This window comes from Saccostrea cucullata, unplaced genomic scaffold (genome assembly GCF_032062105.1).
Source record: "Saccostrea cucullata isolate Sc308-1 unplaced genomic scaffold, CSIRO_AGI_Scuc_v1 ctg7935, whole genome shotgun sequence".
NCBI lineage: Eukaryota > Metazoa > Mollusca > Bivalvia > Ostreida > Ostreidae > Saccostrea > Saccostrea cuccullata.
Genome location: NW_026926950.1, coordinates 5,602 through 20,501, shown reverse-complemented (window position 1 = coordinate 20,501; position 14,900 = coordinate 5,602). Strand labels below are relative to the sequence as shown.

General features: G+C 36.8%; 2 protein-coding genes across 2 annotated transcripts; one reads left to right on the top strand and one right to left on the bottom strand.

The window, feature by feature from the left end:
* Positions 1-697: 697 nt before the first annotated feature.
* LOC134273018 (uncharacterized) lies at positions 698-2,389 on the bottom strand. The gene has a single exon (XM_062755191.1). The coding sequence runs from the start codon at positions 2,387-2,389 to the stop codon at positions 698-700; it is 1,692 nt and encodes a 563-aa protein (XP_062611175.1).
* Positions 2,390-10,046: 7,657 nt separating this feature from the next.
* On the top strand, positions 10,047-10,700 carry LOC134273017 (uncharacterized protein K02A2.6-like). Its single transcript, XM_062755189.1, has one exon. It carries the CDS (start codon positions 10,047-10,049, stop codon positions 10,698-10,700), a length of 654 nt encoding a protein of 217 aa, XP_062611173.1.
* Positions 10,701-14,900: the final 4,200 nt, after the last annotated feature.

Sequence of the window (14,900 nt, the reverse complement as noted above, 5' to 3'; positions counted from 1 at the left end):
GCTGTCGACTTTAACTCATGTAAACATAATACTAATATTAGGTGGATATATAATTTGTGGTGGTGGTTTCTTGACCCTCCCCCTCCCTCTGATACTTTTTCTTAACAAAATGATTGACTTTTTAAAGCTGTCAGTTCTTCCTAATACATGTAATCCCCCATCCTTTCAAATCTATCATAAAAGAGCCTGACATTATTTTTTTCTTTCATGGTCACAAAAATAGATTAAAACATTTGAATTTAATACGACTGGTGAGGTTTATTTACATTGTAACTCTGCTTCTCTCTTTATACTTAGTTGGTTTGGACTTCAACAAATGCAAACGAGTAATGAGCTGTATCATTTATTCATTGAATCATTTAATACAACAATTATAGCAGCTGCTGTTTTTTTCAGTCAATACGACAATTTAGCCACCTCTGAAGAACAATATTATACTCTAGGTGACTAAATCATTTTATTGTCCTAAGAAACAGCAATAGTTGTATTATATTCGAAAAAATAAATTGAAAAGCAGAGCAGTTTATCGTGCGCATTAAATAGACACTTATTTCAATGGATGGCACTGTAGCTCTTTTGTCATTAGTCCCAAATTTTTCAGACAAGCAAGCTACAGACATGCAGCTATATCAATACCATGCTAAAAATGAAAAGAAGAAATTCCAAGGGTGAGAGGGGGTGAGATTTTCTTTCTTTCTTAAAAGAAAAGTTCTGAGGTGCTGAACTTTGATAGGTAACTATCTTGATAAATTATCGTGAGAATTATTGATTTCTGTACATGAGTGTCATGATTTCTTGTATCCTCATCAATGTAGCAGTTTGTATGTAATTTGATGTATGTCTGAGAGATTGTTGATAGGAGTACAGAGCAGCTTGCTTGATGGTTCCCTGTCACCTGTTGACAGATCCCTAGAATCTCCCAGCATATGTCTCTGTACTTTACAGGTGCATATTTCCCCTGATCATGGTAAACCAGGTCCTGTAGATTATCTAGAGCTGTTTGTGCTCTCAGTGGGTCTACATGTCTATAACACAATGTCTCTAACATGTGCAACATCACATAGAGGGGGATATTTAATATATGGTGTCCATTCTGTAACATACACTGTTGTTCTGGCACTAATTCATTCATGTAACAGACTCCATTTTCAAAGCTAAAATCCCATGCTACAGCATGTCTCATCTTTGTAGACAAGGAATGCCCCCCTAAGCACTGATGAACCATGTAACGTATTCCATCCATAGAAAAATGAGGGAAATACAATACATATGGTTGTGCTAACTTGACCTTTGTCATCTCTATAACTGATATAGCTTCCTTGTATCTAAGTGTCTTGTAGTAAAACATTGCAATAAACAACATATCAGAAATACACCCAAACTTGGCTACTAATTTCAGCATATAACTTGATATCTTTTCAGCCATATACACTTGTTTGTTTACAACTGAGCTAATATATACCTCCAATGGTGCAAAAACGGTTAAAAACTTATATAACATAAAAGCAGTGTTTTGGAGTATAGGGGCTGTATGTCTTTGTAACACGAGAACCTGGTACTGAGTTAGGGGTAAATATATCATCTTTTCTGCTGCATTGAGGAACCTCATACATTGATGTAGGTTTGATATAGCAGTTTTATTTGAACCCAATTCATTAAGTAGATGTTGTTCAAACAAAACTTTTGAGATCAGCATGTGTTTGTTTGTATCAACAAATTGTCTGGGATTTTGAAGGACACTTATAACACTGGACCTGATAGATGGAATATGAAGCAGTGATACTAAACCCCTATCATACAATTCATGAAGCCTCTTGAATAAATTCTTTTGTGATTCATCATGAATTTTACCCAGAAACATGTTGTTTTCTGGAATAAAAAAGTTTGGACATACCCCCTCATACACCCATTTAAGGATAAGTTTAAAACTAATCCAGAAACACTCCAGGAGATTTTGTGGAAACCAATGAGGTATTGTTTTCTGTTGAATCACCCAAAAAACGACTGTCTTCATGTGATAGGAACACAGTAGCTTGTCCTCATCATTTAATCCATTATTAATAGATTCTTTTAAGAGCAATTTAAGCAGACCATAGGTTAAAAATTGACAATGATTCATTGAATATACAAGTTTTTGTTCTGCCAAAGAGAAGGAAATTCTCCATTCATTCTCTGTGTGTTTACCTAGTTTGTGTCCTATTGCTACAAAATGGCATCCATTTCTGACTATGTCCTCAACAACATAAGATGGGGGCCATGAGTGACATCGGTCTATCCATTTGGAGGCAGAAGGGGGCCAACAGTCCGAGACAAAACATTGGGCAACGTCATACTCTCCTCCCACTATAACTCTACTACCACATGGACCATTTTCCTTAGAATTAGGCATAACTGCTGAACATGTAATCTGTCTGTATTTGGAACTGGATATATAGAGTCTGTAATTTATTTTCAAACAAGCATTCTTTACACTTTTCCTGTGTGTTGGTGTCAATAATTCAAGTAAAGCAAATCCTGGTGGGCTTTCAGAACAATCACAAAGAATCAATGTTTTTCTATTTCAGTCGTACTTCTGAGCCTGATCTATGTCCCATATTACTGTATGGTCACCTGGCCAAAACATTAGGTCCATATCTGATCCATGTAGCCTGAATCCTTCTTTGTAACTCCCACTTATAATCACTCTGTCTGCTTCTCTTGTTTTCATTACTTGTTCTATCATAAATTCCCTGAAGTCCTTCATCTCTCTCCTCATAATCACCGTCTGTGAGGACCCAACTATGTGACACAGTTCCACAAACACAGCCTCTGATAAATGCTGTATACCCAAGTCCCTGCACAAAACATAAATATGTGTAAAAATAACTGTTGTTTTTTAAGCATTTGTTTCACTATAAATCAAAGGTAATTTAATTTTAAAATCTTACAGGTCATTGTTTTTATTGTACAACACCTAAATAAATATTTTATCATATAAGGATTTTTTGAATTTGAAGAAAAACATGCTTATCTGTATTGATTGATATAAAGATACATGTAACTATGTAGAAGATTGTTATCTTTTTACTCACAGCCATTTGTAGGAAGTCATTTTCACATTATAGTTCCTGTTACTTTAAAGACTATAATTAGAAGTAAAAAAATCCTAATTTGCACTTCCAGTTTCACCGATATAATTAGAAGTGGAAAGTCCCTATTGTAATTTTCAGTTTAAAAATAAATTTACATGTATGAAATCAATTATATCTTAGTTTGATATTTCTATGAAATATTTATAGATGTCTTTCACTTGTATGATTTTGAGCAATGAGCACATGCAATAGTTTTGTGTTTAAACACATCTAGAGGCTATCATTTATTAATTAATAATTGAAATTATTTAGGAGCCTTCCTTTTATAGTTTAACTCAGAAAGCCTACTGTAAACTTCATACAATTAACATAACCTATGTTTCAAGTTGGTCATTGGGACATGTTATGTTAATCAAAAGGAATGTATTCTTTTTAGCAAAAAATAAACATTAAAGCCCATGGATATGTCAAATTAATTTAGAAATCCCCAACAACTTATTTGTTAAATCATACATTACTAAGTATATTGAATCCTTTGACATCTCTGAGTTTTTGGCTCACCTGAGCTGAAAGGCAAATGTTACTCAAGTGACCATTGTGGCCCATGGGCCTATTGTTTTTGGTCTCATCAAATTCTTGCTAATGAGTTATAACTTTAGTTAAGAAAACTTAAATGATTATCCTAGTCATTTTTTGTTGCAGAAAAACAAAGAAAATTGCATTTGTCAGAGCAAGGTAATGCACAGGCAGTATGTTTAATATTTTTATAAATCATTTTCAAATATTCATGTTACCTTAAAGATCTTGGAAAAAAAACAAAGTTCACGTATGGCCTTCTTCTGATCCTGCAAGTGAATATCTGAAAAATCAAAACTACTCAATTTTAGTTGAAAATATCTTTAATTTACTTGGATCATAGGTCATTTCATATCATATAAAAATGATGTAATTTTCTCTAATATGACATCAATATTTGCATCATTTTCTTTAATTTCTAAAAAAAAAGCAATAAAAAGGCCAAAAATTTCTTCTTTTTTCATTATTTTGCATAGCCCCCAACTTCCGATTGATACGTTTCATTCTATATTTTTTATGGGGGTGGGCTCACATTTTAGTTATTAGCTGAATATATTCAAATTCATCCATTTTCATCAAAATTCAAGACTTTTGCTATTTCATTCACAAAGCCTTTTTTGCAATATCTTAACTTTCCAAGGAATTTTTGAATAGCCCCCAACCTACGATCCATACCTTTAATTATATAATTTTTTTGATCGGGGGTGGGCTCTAATTTTATTTATTAGCTAAATATACTCAAATTCATCCATTTTCTTCAAAATTCAAGAATTTTGTTTATTCACATAGCCTTTTTTGCAATACCTGAACTCTCGAAGTCTTTACCTGATACTGATGTTTAAAATTAATTATTGTCAGACTTTAATTGTCAGTAAATGGGTATAGGGACAAGGCTTTATTTTATCGAGTTAGTGAACCTACCTCTTTGTATCCAGCATCGAATTATAGCTGTACTTATTTTATGAGAATTATATATTCTGGATTAATTAAAGTCAAAAATATATAATTTTTCCTTAGAATTTGTCATTGAAGTATAGATACTTAAACAAGTTTCCTCAACAACACTTAGGGTACCTTACCATGCAGGCATTTGGACAATATGCCACAGTATCATATTTTTATATAACCCTTATGGGTAATCTGAGTGGCCTATATCACAATTTTTGGTGTACTTATATTTAAAAACGATTTGAAACAATGTAGAAATCAGAAGAGAATGACACATACGAATAATGTTTTATATAATACCAAGAGATATGAAAACATGTATTTGAGGAACGTGTCGTCTGACCTTAAGAATGCAGCCACAAATAAAATTACCTGAAAATCCTCCTTGATTTATCATGCAAATCTCTGTTAGGACTCTGTGTGACACCAACAGTGTGGGGAAGATAAACATGTAACAATTCGCTCTGGCCATGTACGCTGTACAACAGAAACTAAAGGCGAAGTGCAAGGATGTGTCAATCAAACCCGCCAAAAAATTTGAAATTTTAATATCTTTAATATGAAATAAGATTTTTAATTAATTTTTGTGTGAAATGCTATTAAAATATATAAATCGTAATATTATAGAGAAAATAATAACTTCAAATATATGTCCAAGTACCTTTAAGGTATTTGTTAAATAATCATACATTTTACTCCTATTCCTAATGCTTAACTCAATTTTATGTTTGAGACTGTGTATTTTTGATAGACATTGATTTATATCTGGAAGATTTCTATCTGAGAATTTTGTTGACAGGGAGAAGTTACAGTTTGAGAGAGACAATGTTCAGACAGAGGCAGACATTAAGATTTGTAATGGTGAGGTGGCCATGTTACAGAAAGAACTGGACGCCATTACAGCCACACTACAACATCTAGAGAATCAGAAAGAACAGGCTAAAAAATTTCTGGATGAACTCGACGAAAAGGTAAAAATTAAATAAAACCAGAAAGAATGGGCTCAAAATGTCTGGACGAACTCGACGAAAAGGTAAAACATTAGAAGAACTAGAAAAAACAGGCTCAGAAATGTCTGGACGAACTCGACGAAAAGGTAAAACATTAGAAGAACTAGAAAAAACAGGCTCAGAAATGTCTGGACGAACTCGACGAAAAGGTAAAACATTAAATAAAACAAAAAAAGAGCAGGCTCAGAAATGTCTTGATGAACTTGATGAAAAGGTAATATGGGTAGACTTAACTTTACCGGTCCCCAGAATTAACATTCATGGGCAAAACTTCAACGTAACACCGGTTGCTAAATTCCTATGTTTACGGCGGCCATGTTGATTTCCCTTGTAAATTGACTGTTGTTGAGGGTTGGATTGAGGTGTACTAGTTCCGTTCGTGTTTTTTTAAAGGCAGAATGGTATCAGAGATGAAGTCGGCTTTGTTATACCCCTAGTAAGCGAAGTTTTTTTTAGGGGGGGGGGGGAGGTTATATAGGAATCACCTTGTCCGTCTGTCCAACCATCCGTCCGTCCGTCCGTCTGTGCAAACGTGTCCGGTCCATATCTTTCTTACGGAGGAACATTAGAATCTACTACTCCACAAAAAGATTACCCATGACCTAAGAGTGTGTCATGACTTTGACACAAGGTTATTTGAGGAAGTTCAAGGTCACTGGAATAAAAAAAATCATAATTCGTGTTCGGTCCATATCTTTCTTATGTATAAGCCTGGTAGGTTCTAATTTCACACAAAGATTGCACATGACCTAAGGGTGTGTCGTTACCTTGACCCAAGGTCATTTTGGGAAGTTCAAGGTTACTGGAAGAAAAAGTTCATAATTCGTGTCTGGTCCATATCTTTCTTATGAATAAACTTGGTAGGTTCTGATTTCACACAAAGAAAGCTCATTACCTATGGGTGTGTCATGACTTTGAACCAAGATCATTTGGGGAAGTTCAAGGTCACTGGAAGAAAAATTTCATAATTTGTGTCAGATCAATATCTTTCTTATTGATAAACTTGGTAGGTTCTCACTTCACACAAAAATTGCACATGACCTAAGGATGTGTTATGGCCTTGGGTCAAGGTCATTTTTGGAAGTTCAAGGTCACTGGAAGAAAAATATTATTATTTGTGTCCGGTCCATATCTTTCTTTATTATGGAAAAACTTGAATCCACTACTTCACGCAAACATTGCTTATGACCTGAGGTTGTGTCATGATTTTGAACTAAGCTCATATATGCAAGTTCAAGGTCACTGACAGAAAAAAAGTTCATAATTCGGGTCTTGTCAATATATTTAGTCAATTTTTTTTATAAGGCTGGGCCTTCGTTTCATTTATTAAAATATAATGATTTACACTAAAAATGTTTTTAGCATTTCTCTTAGATCCAAAAAATATTCGTGATTAAACACTTCTGAAAAACCCAGCGGTGGGTATTTTGTCCCGTTTGGACAGTTTTGGTTTGGTTTGTAAACTTCCGATATGCGGTTGAGAAAGCGAAGGGACTGTGGAGTCGTTAAATACAACCTTCTTACGTAATACTGGGAGAAATAACTGTCGTATAACGTTTTCTAAGATCCATTTTGGGGCAGGGATTTTTTGAGAGCTCTCCAGGTGGATTGTATTGTATTTGTGTGAGCGCCGGAGTCGAGATCTACGAAGTTAATAGAGTAGTTGACAGTTAGGTGAGTGAAACCCTCTGAGTTTAGGGAACTGTAGCCCTCCAACAGTCACTAATGATTGTAGTTCCGGGTTTGATGTGGTGCTTTATTATGGTAACTGATGCGTCAGCTGTTTTGTCCTCAACAGTAGTGAAAAAACACTTTTTGGAATCCTTTTTGTTGGAGCATCTCCATATGTAACAATCCCGACTGAATGAAGTGTCCCTTAGTAAGCCGAAACGTCCATCTCATTGATAGGTCCAGTATCTCACAAAAGTCACAAAATTTGCACACACAGTCTTTCAGATTTATCAATAACATCCCTACTAATGTGTTCGGAACCCTTTATTTTTCGGCGTTCTGCAAATTATAAAACCCGATGAGTTCAGAGTAGCTTTGGCAGTGGCTCTGGCGAGAGCTAGCGTGGAAACTGGGACTATATTTTTTGGCGTCAAATTCGCAAATGAGGCACCAGCATGATTTTAACTGACCAATCAGCTGAATGAGTATTGCATTATGGTTTACTTCGAGTACTACAGGAATTTTACGCTTGAAAAAAGGAAAATTTTATGGTAAATGAAAAGCATTTTAAAAAATATTATTTTCATGCTCATAATGACAAACGATTCATTTCTTAAATAAACGGTGGAAGTCTAAAGGTCTCTGAAAGTCATACTGCAAAAGCGATTTGGGTCTGTATTAATTCCTGTTGTACTATCGGTGAATACAATTGCCAGGTGAATTCCCTGACCGAACACATGATCACGAACGTAAACAAAGTTTTGTCCATTTAAATGCATAAGAGATGCTGCTCGTGTTACTTACCCTTGAAGCACTATTAATCTGAACTAGACACATACTACATTTTATTAAACATTTTCTTTTCAGTTAACAACAGATTAAAAACAGATCAAACCAATAGGATCAGTAACTCTTCCAGTTGTTTACCGTGATCATAAAACTAACTTTCACTTTGAAGTGGTCGACTTAGATCAAGAGAATATCATTAGTGGTGATACTGCAGTTACTCTTGGGTTGATATACAAAACCGACCCCCATCTGCAGACTCCGATATCAGCTGTGACGGAGACTACAGAAAGTGCACAAAGTGAACTATCCAGAGACTATCCAGAACTCGTAGAAACTACAGGAACACTACCCGGAGAATACCATCTCAGTATAGACGAATCTGTACCTGCAGTTATTCATCATGTAAGGAAACTCCCAGCAGCAATTAAGCCAAGGGCAGTTGACAAGCAGAAAGAGATGGAAGCTAATGGATACATCATGAGAGTGGACAGGCCAACAGAGTGGGTCCTCTCAATGGTAGTGAGTGTAAAGGGAGAAAAGATACGCATCTGCATAGATCCAAGGGATTTAAATCGCGCCATAAAACGTGAGCATCACCCTATGAAAACTATTGATGATGTCATATCAGACATACCGAAAGCCAAGATATTCTCAGTATTGGATGCCAAATCTGGATTTTTGCAGATTCAGCTCGACGAGAAGTCATCCTACCTGACAACATTTAACACACCCATATGAAGATATCGTTGGCTCCGACTACCCTTCGGTATAAAATCAGCACCAGAAATCTATCAGAAGATCATGGACAACATGACATCCGGAATCAAAGGTGCGTCTGCAATCATAGATGACATCCTCATCGCAGGTGAAACACTCGAAGAACATGATGCCATACTTAGAAAAGTTGTGGAATGGGCAACAGACTACAATCTGAAATTGAACTTTGAAAAATGCAAAATTCGTAAGTCTAGTGTGCCATACATGGGCCATATAGTGTCGGACCAGGGACTCAAACCAGACCCAGACAAAATCAAGACTTTACTTAACATGCCAGCTCCACTTGACAAGGAAGGTGTCCGCAGGTTCCTTGGACTCATACAGTACTTGTCGAAATTCATTCCAAACTTGAGTGATTTGGACGCTCCACTAAGAATCCTTCTCAAGTCTGATATGGAATTCCAATGGAACCATGAACAGGATGAAAGTTTTCAGAAACTTAAGGACGTGTGTACCAAGCCACCAGTATTAGCTCTATTTGACGTGAATAAACCGGTTGAGATAGAGTGCGATTCAAGTAAAGATGGACTTGGAGCAGTCTTGATACAGGAAGGCCGTGCAGTAGCTTATGGTTCTAGAGCTCTTACAGAAACAGAGAAACGGTACGCACAAATTGAGAAGGAAATGATAGCTATAGTGCACAGTTGTCAGAAATTTCACGACTACATTTTTGGCAAGGAGGTCACAGTGTACAGTGATCATAAGCCGTTAGAGACTTTGTTCAACAATCCCTTACTGTCAGCTCCTATGAGGATTCAAAAGATGATGATAAAACTACAGTGGTACGACATCAATGTCAAATACAGGAAGGGAACTATGTTGTACATTTCAGACACGCTATCACGGGCCTACCTAGAGGAAAGCGGTGAAGAGGACACAGCGAAAGCGGACATGATCTGTATGTTATCCATAACACCCTAGAAATACTCCGAAATCCAGAGATCAACCATAAGTGAACTTGAAACTCTCATGAGCACCATTCAAACAGGATGGCCAGACACAAAGAACGAATCTCCCTTTGAGGTCAGACAGTACTTCGACTCGAGGGATCAGTTATCCGGTCTTGACAGCATTGTGTACAAGGGAAGTCGAATAGTCATCCCACCCAGCTTGCGGAAAGAGATGCTTAACCTTATACACAAGTCTCACCTTTGGATAGTCAAGTCCAAAGAGTCGCACCAGAGAGGTCATGTATTGGCCAGCCATGAATGCTGACATAGAACAGGCCGTAAGCAACTGTCCATCTTGTGCGGAGTATCAGAAACAGCAAAACAGAGAGCCTCTAATGCCAACACCAACTCCAGATCTACCATACACACATGTTGGAACTGATGTATTTGAATTCAGAGGCAAGAAATATCTGATTCTGGTGGACTTCTACTCAAAATACATTGACGCCGTAGAACTCAGATCAGAGACAACAACAGCCATAATAGAAGCCATGAAAACAGTTTTCGCGTGCCATGGACTTTCAGGAAAACTCAGGTCTGACAATGGACCACAGTTCAGCTCAGCTAACTTCAAAACCTTTTGCGCAGAGCTTGGAATTGAACACGAAAGAAGCAGCCCTCATTTTCAAAGCTCAAATGGCGAGGCTGGGAGAGCAGTACAAACTATAAAGATCCTATGGACAAAATGTGACGACAAGCAGCTTGCTCTGCTAGATTACAGAACAACTCCACTAGAAAACATTAATCTGTCACCAGCTCAACTGTTAATGGGACGCAGACCTAGGAACACGCTTCCGGCATCACAAGATCTACTTAAACCAGCAACACACGACCTAAGAAAAGTACAGCAACACCTTAATGTCCAGAAAGCCAAGCAGAAACTTTACTATGACAGGAGACACCCCTAGACAATGGAACAACAGTCAGAATGGAAACGCCTGGTTCAAAGTCCTTATCCCCAGGAATTGTCGTAGAGAAAACGGACAAACCAAGATCTTATGTAGTGAAAAGCAAAGGAAGACTTTATCGCAGAAATCGGGTTCACCTCCACAAATCACGCAGGTAGGTTAAGGTTACAACCAAATATTCCACTTGCCTATATGATATGACGTCATAGTAAGCTATATGACGTGAGGTTTAGAGATAATAATTTCTTAAAATCGATATCTAAGATTGATTTGAAGTCGTAAAAATGAAACAAAATATGCAGAAATATGCAAAAAACATGCAAAAGTTCAACACTACGCCGCTTACCTAGAAACTTAATTTTTGTTTCTATCTAAAGTTCTTATCTAATTGTTTTTGGAAAGTGCTGCTAGAATCGTATGGTTTACGGGAATTTATGCTTTTTTATCAATGTTATGAACAAAATGTAAAAATTTTGGGAAGGTTTTGTCAAAAATTGTTGAATAATTATTTCTATAATAGGATAGTACGATTCTAGAAGCACTTTTCATGGTACAGAGATGTTTTTACATAACTATTATTACAAATTGAAACTAATTATCCCTGGGGTAGTGTTAAACTTTTCACTTTTTCATTAAGGCATATTTTCTAATTATAGACGTCACATGGTGACGTCGTGGTGAAGTGCCTCCTGTAGTATAAGTCCCATTGAAGTTTATAAAATGCATAATTATAGCAAAAGTTTTATTCTTGACTTTTCCGATTTATTAGTGTTTCATAATTGTAAAAAGTGTTAATTCGCCGAATTCTGACCCATGTACTGCCTTAACATACCCGCGCAAGCGAACACCCTCAGGACGAACCGGTTGAGCAGGACATTCCCATGGAAGACAGAAGTCCCAATGAGCCTTCCATAGAAAATGCTGCTACACCTCAAGTCAGTGACAAACCCGCCAATCACAAAAACGCACTCCAAACCAGATCGGAACGACTCGTTAAACCTCCTGAGAAACTTGACTTGTGAAGTGCTCGTAAATAAATCTGTTAGTAACTTTTGATTTAAGTTGCATCTAGTCAGCAGTTTGCACTGTGCTTAGGGGCATAATAATCCCCGTGCAGCTGCCAGAACAAAAGTTCTGCTATGTTTGTTAGTGTTCTTATTTGATTTGTTTATATTGAGTGTTTGAAACAAAATCAAAACTTTTGCCATGAACTATTGAAAGCCTTACGCATTTAAAACAGTATCTGTGTGTTAAATGAAAAGAAAAAAAATCTGTCTTCAATTTTAGTGAGGGGGATGTAATGAACTTTAGTATTTTATGTACGACTTGTCTATAACGGAAGTTGGGGTTACCTGCCTTTGCTATCTCTTTAAAAATTACCCTCCATGTCAGATGTCTGAATGCTCCACTGTACTGTCAGTGTTTAATAAAGTATTCTGTTTCATACACCAAATCGGTGTCCGTTGATATTATATTACAGTGATGACCCATTTAAAGAAGGTACATCTATCTGTATTCTTGCATTGACCCATTTACTAAAGATGATCCATTTAAGGATGGGACATTTACCTGTATACTTTTTAAAATATCAACCATTTAAGGAAGGTGCATTTATCTGTATACGATTGTAAGATTCTCAACAACACATGTACTCAGTAGCCATCTTTAATAACACACACATGACGTCACACATACAAAGACAATACAGTTTAACAAGACAAGCGGCATAACTCTGTAAATCTTGTTACATCTCCCTTTTTGATATATTTGTGAAATAACAGTTTTTAAAAATCAGAGAATATACTGCTAAATAAATGCTAAATAAATGTACTGTAAATTTAAAATGTCCAAATTTAGAATTCCGTGTATTTAAATTACTCCTAACATAATAACAATAAAATATTTATAAAACAAATCTACCGCATTTCAAAACATCACTGGACACATGAATTAACTTTAAGAATTAACTTTAAACACAAAAAGAGTTTGGAAACATCCATACATGTAGACTAACACAACACTGAAATTATTACAGGCTTTAAGTTTGGTATCTTGTCGGTAACACTGATGCTTTTCCGGACCTTGTGAATCGGACTTTTGGATTTGACATTTTCACATTTTCATTATTTTCACATATTTTGACACTTTTACTTTTCACTGCTTTCACTGGCTGACACGACTCTTTAATATCGATAACACTCCTCGAATCTGTATGCGTTGAATCTGCCTGCATTGGTGGAATGATCACTACTTCGTCTTCTTCCTCCCTTGAATTTTCTGGAACGCTCTTTTCCTTGGTTTTCACTAAATCCTTGTGATTTCACCTGAACATCCGGTTTCCTGATTTTACTATGTAGGACCTTGGTTCCTCGCATTGTTTGACGACTTGTCCTGGATTCCATGAAGTTGATGATGATTGATGTGAACGAATTCTAATTACGTCTCCTTTCGCTAATGGTGTTCTTTCTTTGGCATTTCTATCATAATAGTGTTTTTGTTTCTGCTGTTTAGATTGTAGATTTTTCCTGACGGATTTCCCAGGGAAGTTGTTGGGTGTGTAGAGCGACGATTTGGCTGGAATGAAAGATCTGGTTCTGCGGGCCATCAGAAGTTGCACGGATGAAAGTCCCACACCAGGAAGTGGTGTATTGCGACGCTCTAAAAGAGATAAATACGGATCTTGATGGTCTTCAATGGCCTTTTTCAGAAGTTTTTTGGCTGTCTGTACGGTCCTCTCTGCAAGTCCATTGCTCTGGGGGTACCTTGGAGATGATGTGATGTGCTTGAAACCGAAGTCTCTAGCAAAAGCTTGAAATTCCCAGCTTGAATACTCTGGTCCGTTGTCGCTAATGAGTGTTTCTGGAATGCCATATCTAAGAAAGTTTTGACGGAGACATTTGATAACTGTAAGACTTTTGGTATCCTGTAACATTGACAGTTCGAAGAACTTAGAGAAGTAGTCCACAAGTACTAGGTAAGAGTCTCCATTAAAGTAAAAGAGATCAGTGGCCACTTTTTGCCATGGTCGGTTAGGCACTTCATGTTGTAAAAGGGGTTGTTTCTGCTGTTTATTTCTGTGTTTATTGCAAACTTCACACTGTTCTACAAGGTCTTTAATTTGTTGACTCATCCCCGGCCAGTAAAGTAGTTCTCGTGCTCTGCGTAAGCTTTTTTCAATCCCCGTGTGACTTAGATGAATTTTTTTCAGCATTTCATCACGCATAGATAATGGAGTAATGATTCTATCTCCCTTGAACACAAGTCCGTCCGATATGTTGATCTCATCTCTGAAGTTCCAATACAGATTTAACTCTGGATCAATTTTGTGCTTGGATTCTGGCCAACCATTAATCGCGGTTTTCACCAGTTTCCCAAGTATTTCGTCCTTTGCAGTTTCAGACTGGAATCGCACCACATTTTCACATGTTATCGATTTGTTCTCGAGTATATGAACCTCAAAGTCATCTTCTGATTCATCATCTCTTAATGCTGCGCGACTGAGAGTATCGGCAATGTGAAGTGTTTCTCCCGGAGAGTACTTTACTCTCAAGTCATACTTTTGGATTCTTAACATCATTCTCTGCAATCTCGGTGGTGCATTGGATAATGGCTTTTTGTAAAGGCTTTCCAATGGCTTGTGGTCCGTTTCTATTTCCACTACTTTCCCATACACGTAATCATGAAACCTAATGAGTCGAAACACAATAGCGAGTAGCTCTTTTTCAATTTGAGCATAGTTCTGATCAGCCAAATTTAAGGATCTCGACGCATAAGCTATCGGTTGATTTCCTTGTAGAAGACATGCTCCCAGTCCTACAGAAGAAGCAGCTGCTGAAATTTTCACTGGAGCTGACACGTCATAGTATTTGAGAACAGGTGCACTTGTAATTGCTCTTTTCAACTCCTCCAACGCTTGTTGGTGTGTCTGTGTCAATGCCATTCAACATTCTTTTCTAGAAGTTGACGCAACGGTCTGTTCACTGTTGACATATTGGGTATGAATTTTCCTAAATAGTTAATCATTCCCAGTAATCTTTGTAGGTCTTTTTTGTTTTCCGGTCTCTTCATCTCAACTCTTGCTTGAACTTTACTTTGACAAGGCTTCAATCCATTGGGTCAAAACACATGACCTACGAATTTGACCTCTGACTGCCTGAGTTTACATTTTTGTCTGTTAAACCTCAAGTCAACTTCTTGTGC

Bases quoted from the DNA above. Each gene is read 5' to 3' on its own strand.
- LOC134273018 (XM_062755191.1), bottom strand. From the start codon at position 2,389: ATGCCTAATTCTAAGGAAAATGGTCCATGTGGTAGTAGAGTTATAGTG.
- LOC134273017 (XM_062755189.1), top strand. From the start codon at position 10,047: ATGAATGCTGACATAGAACAGGCCGTAAGCAACTGTCCATCTTGTGCG.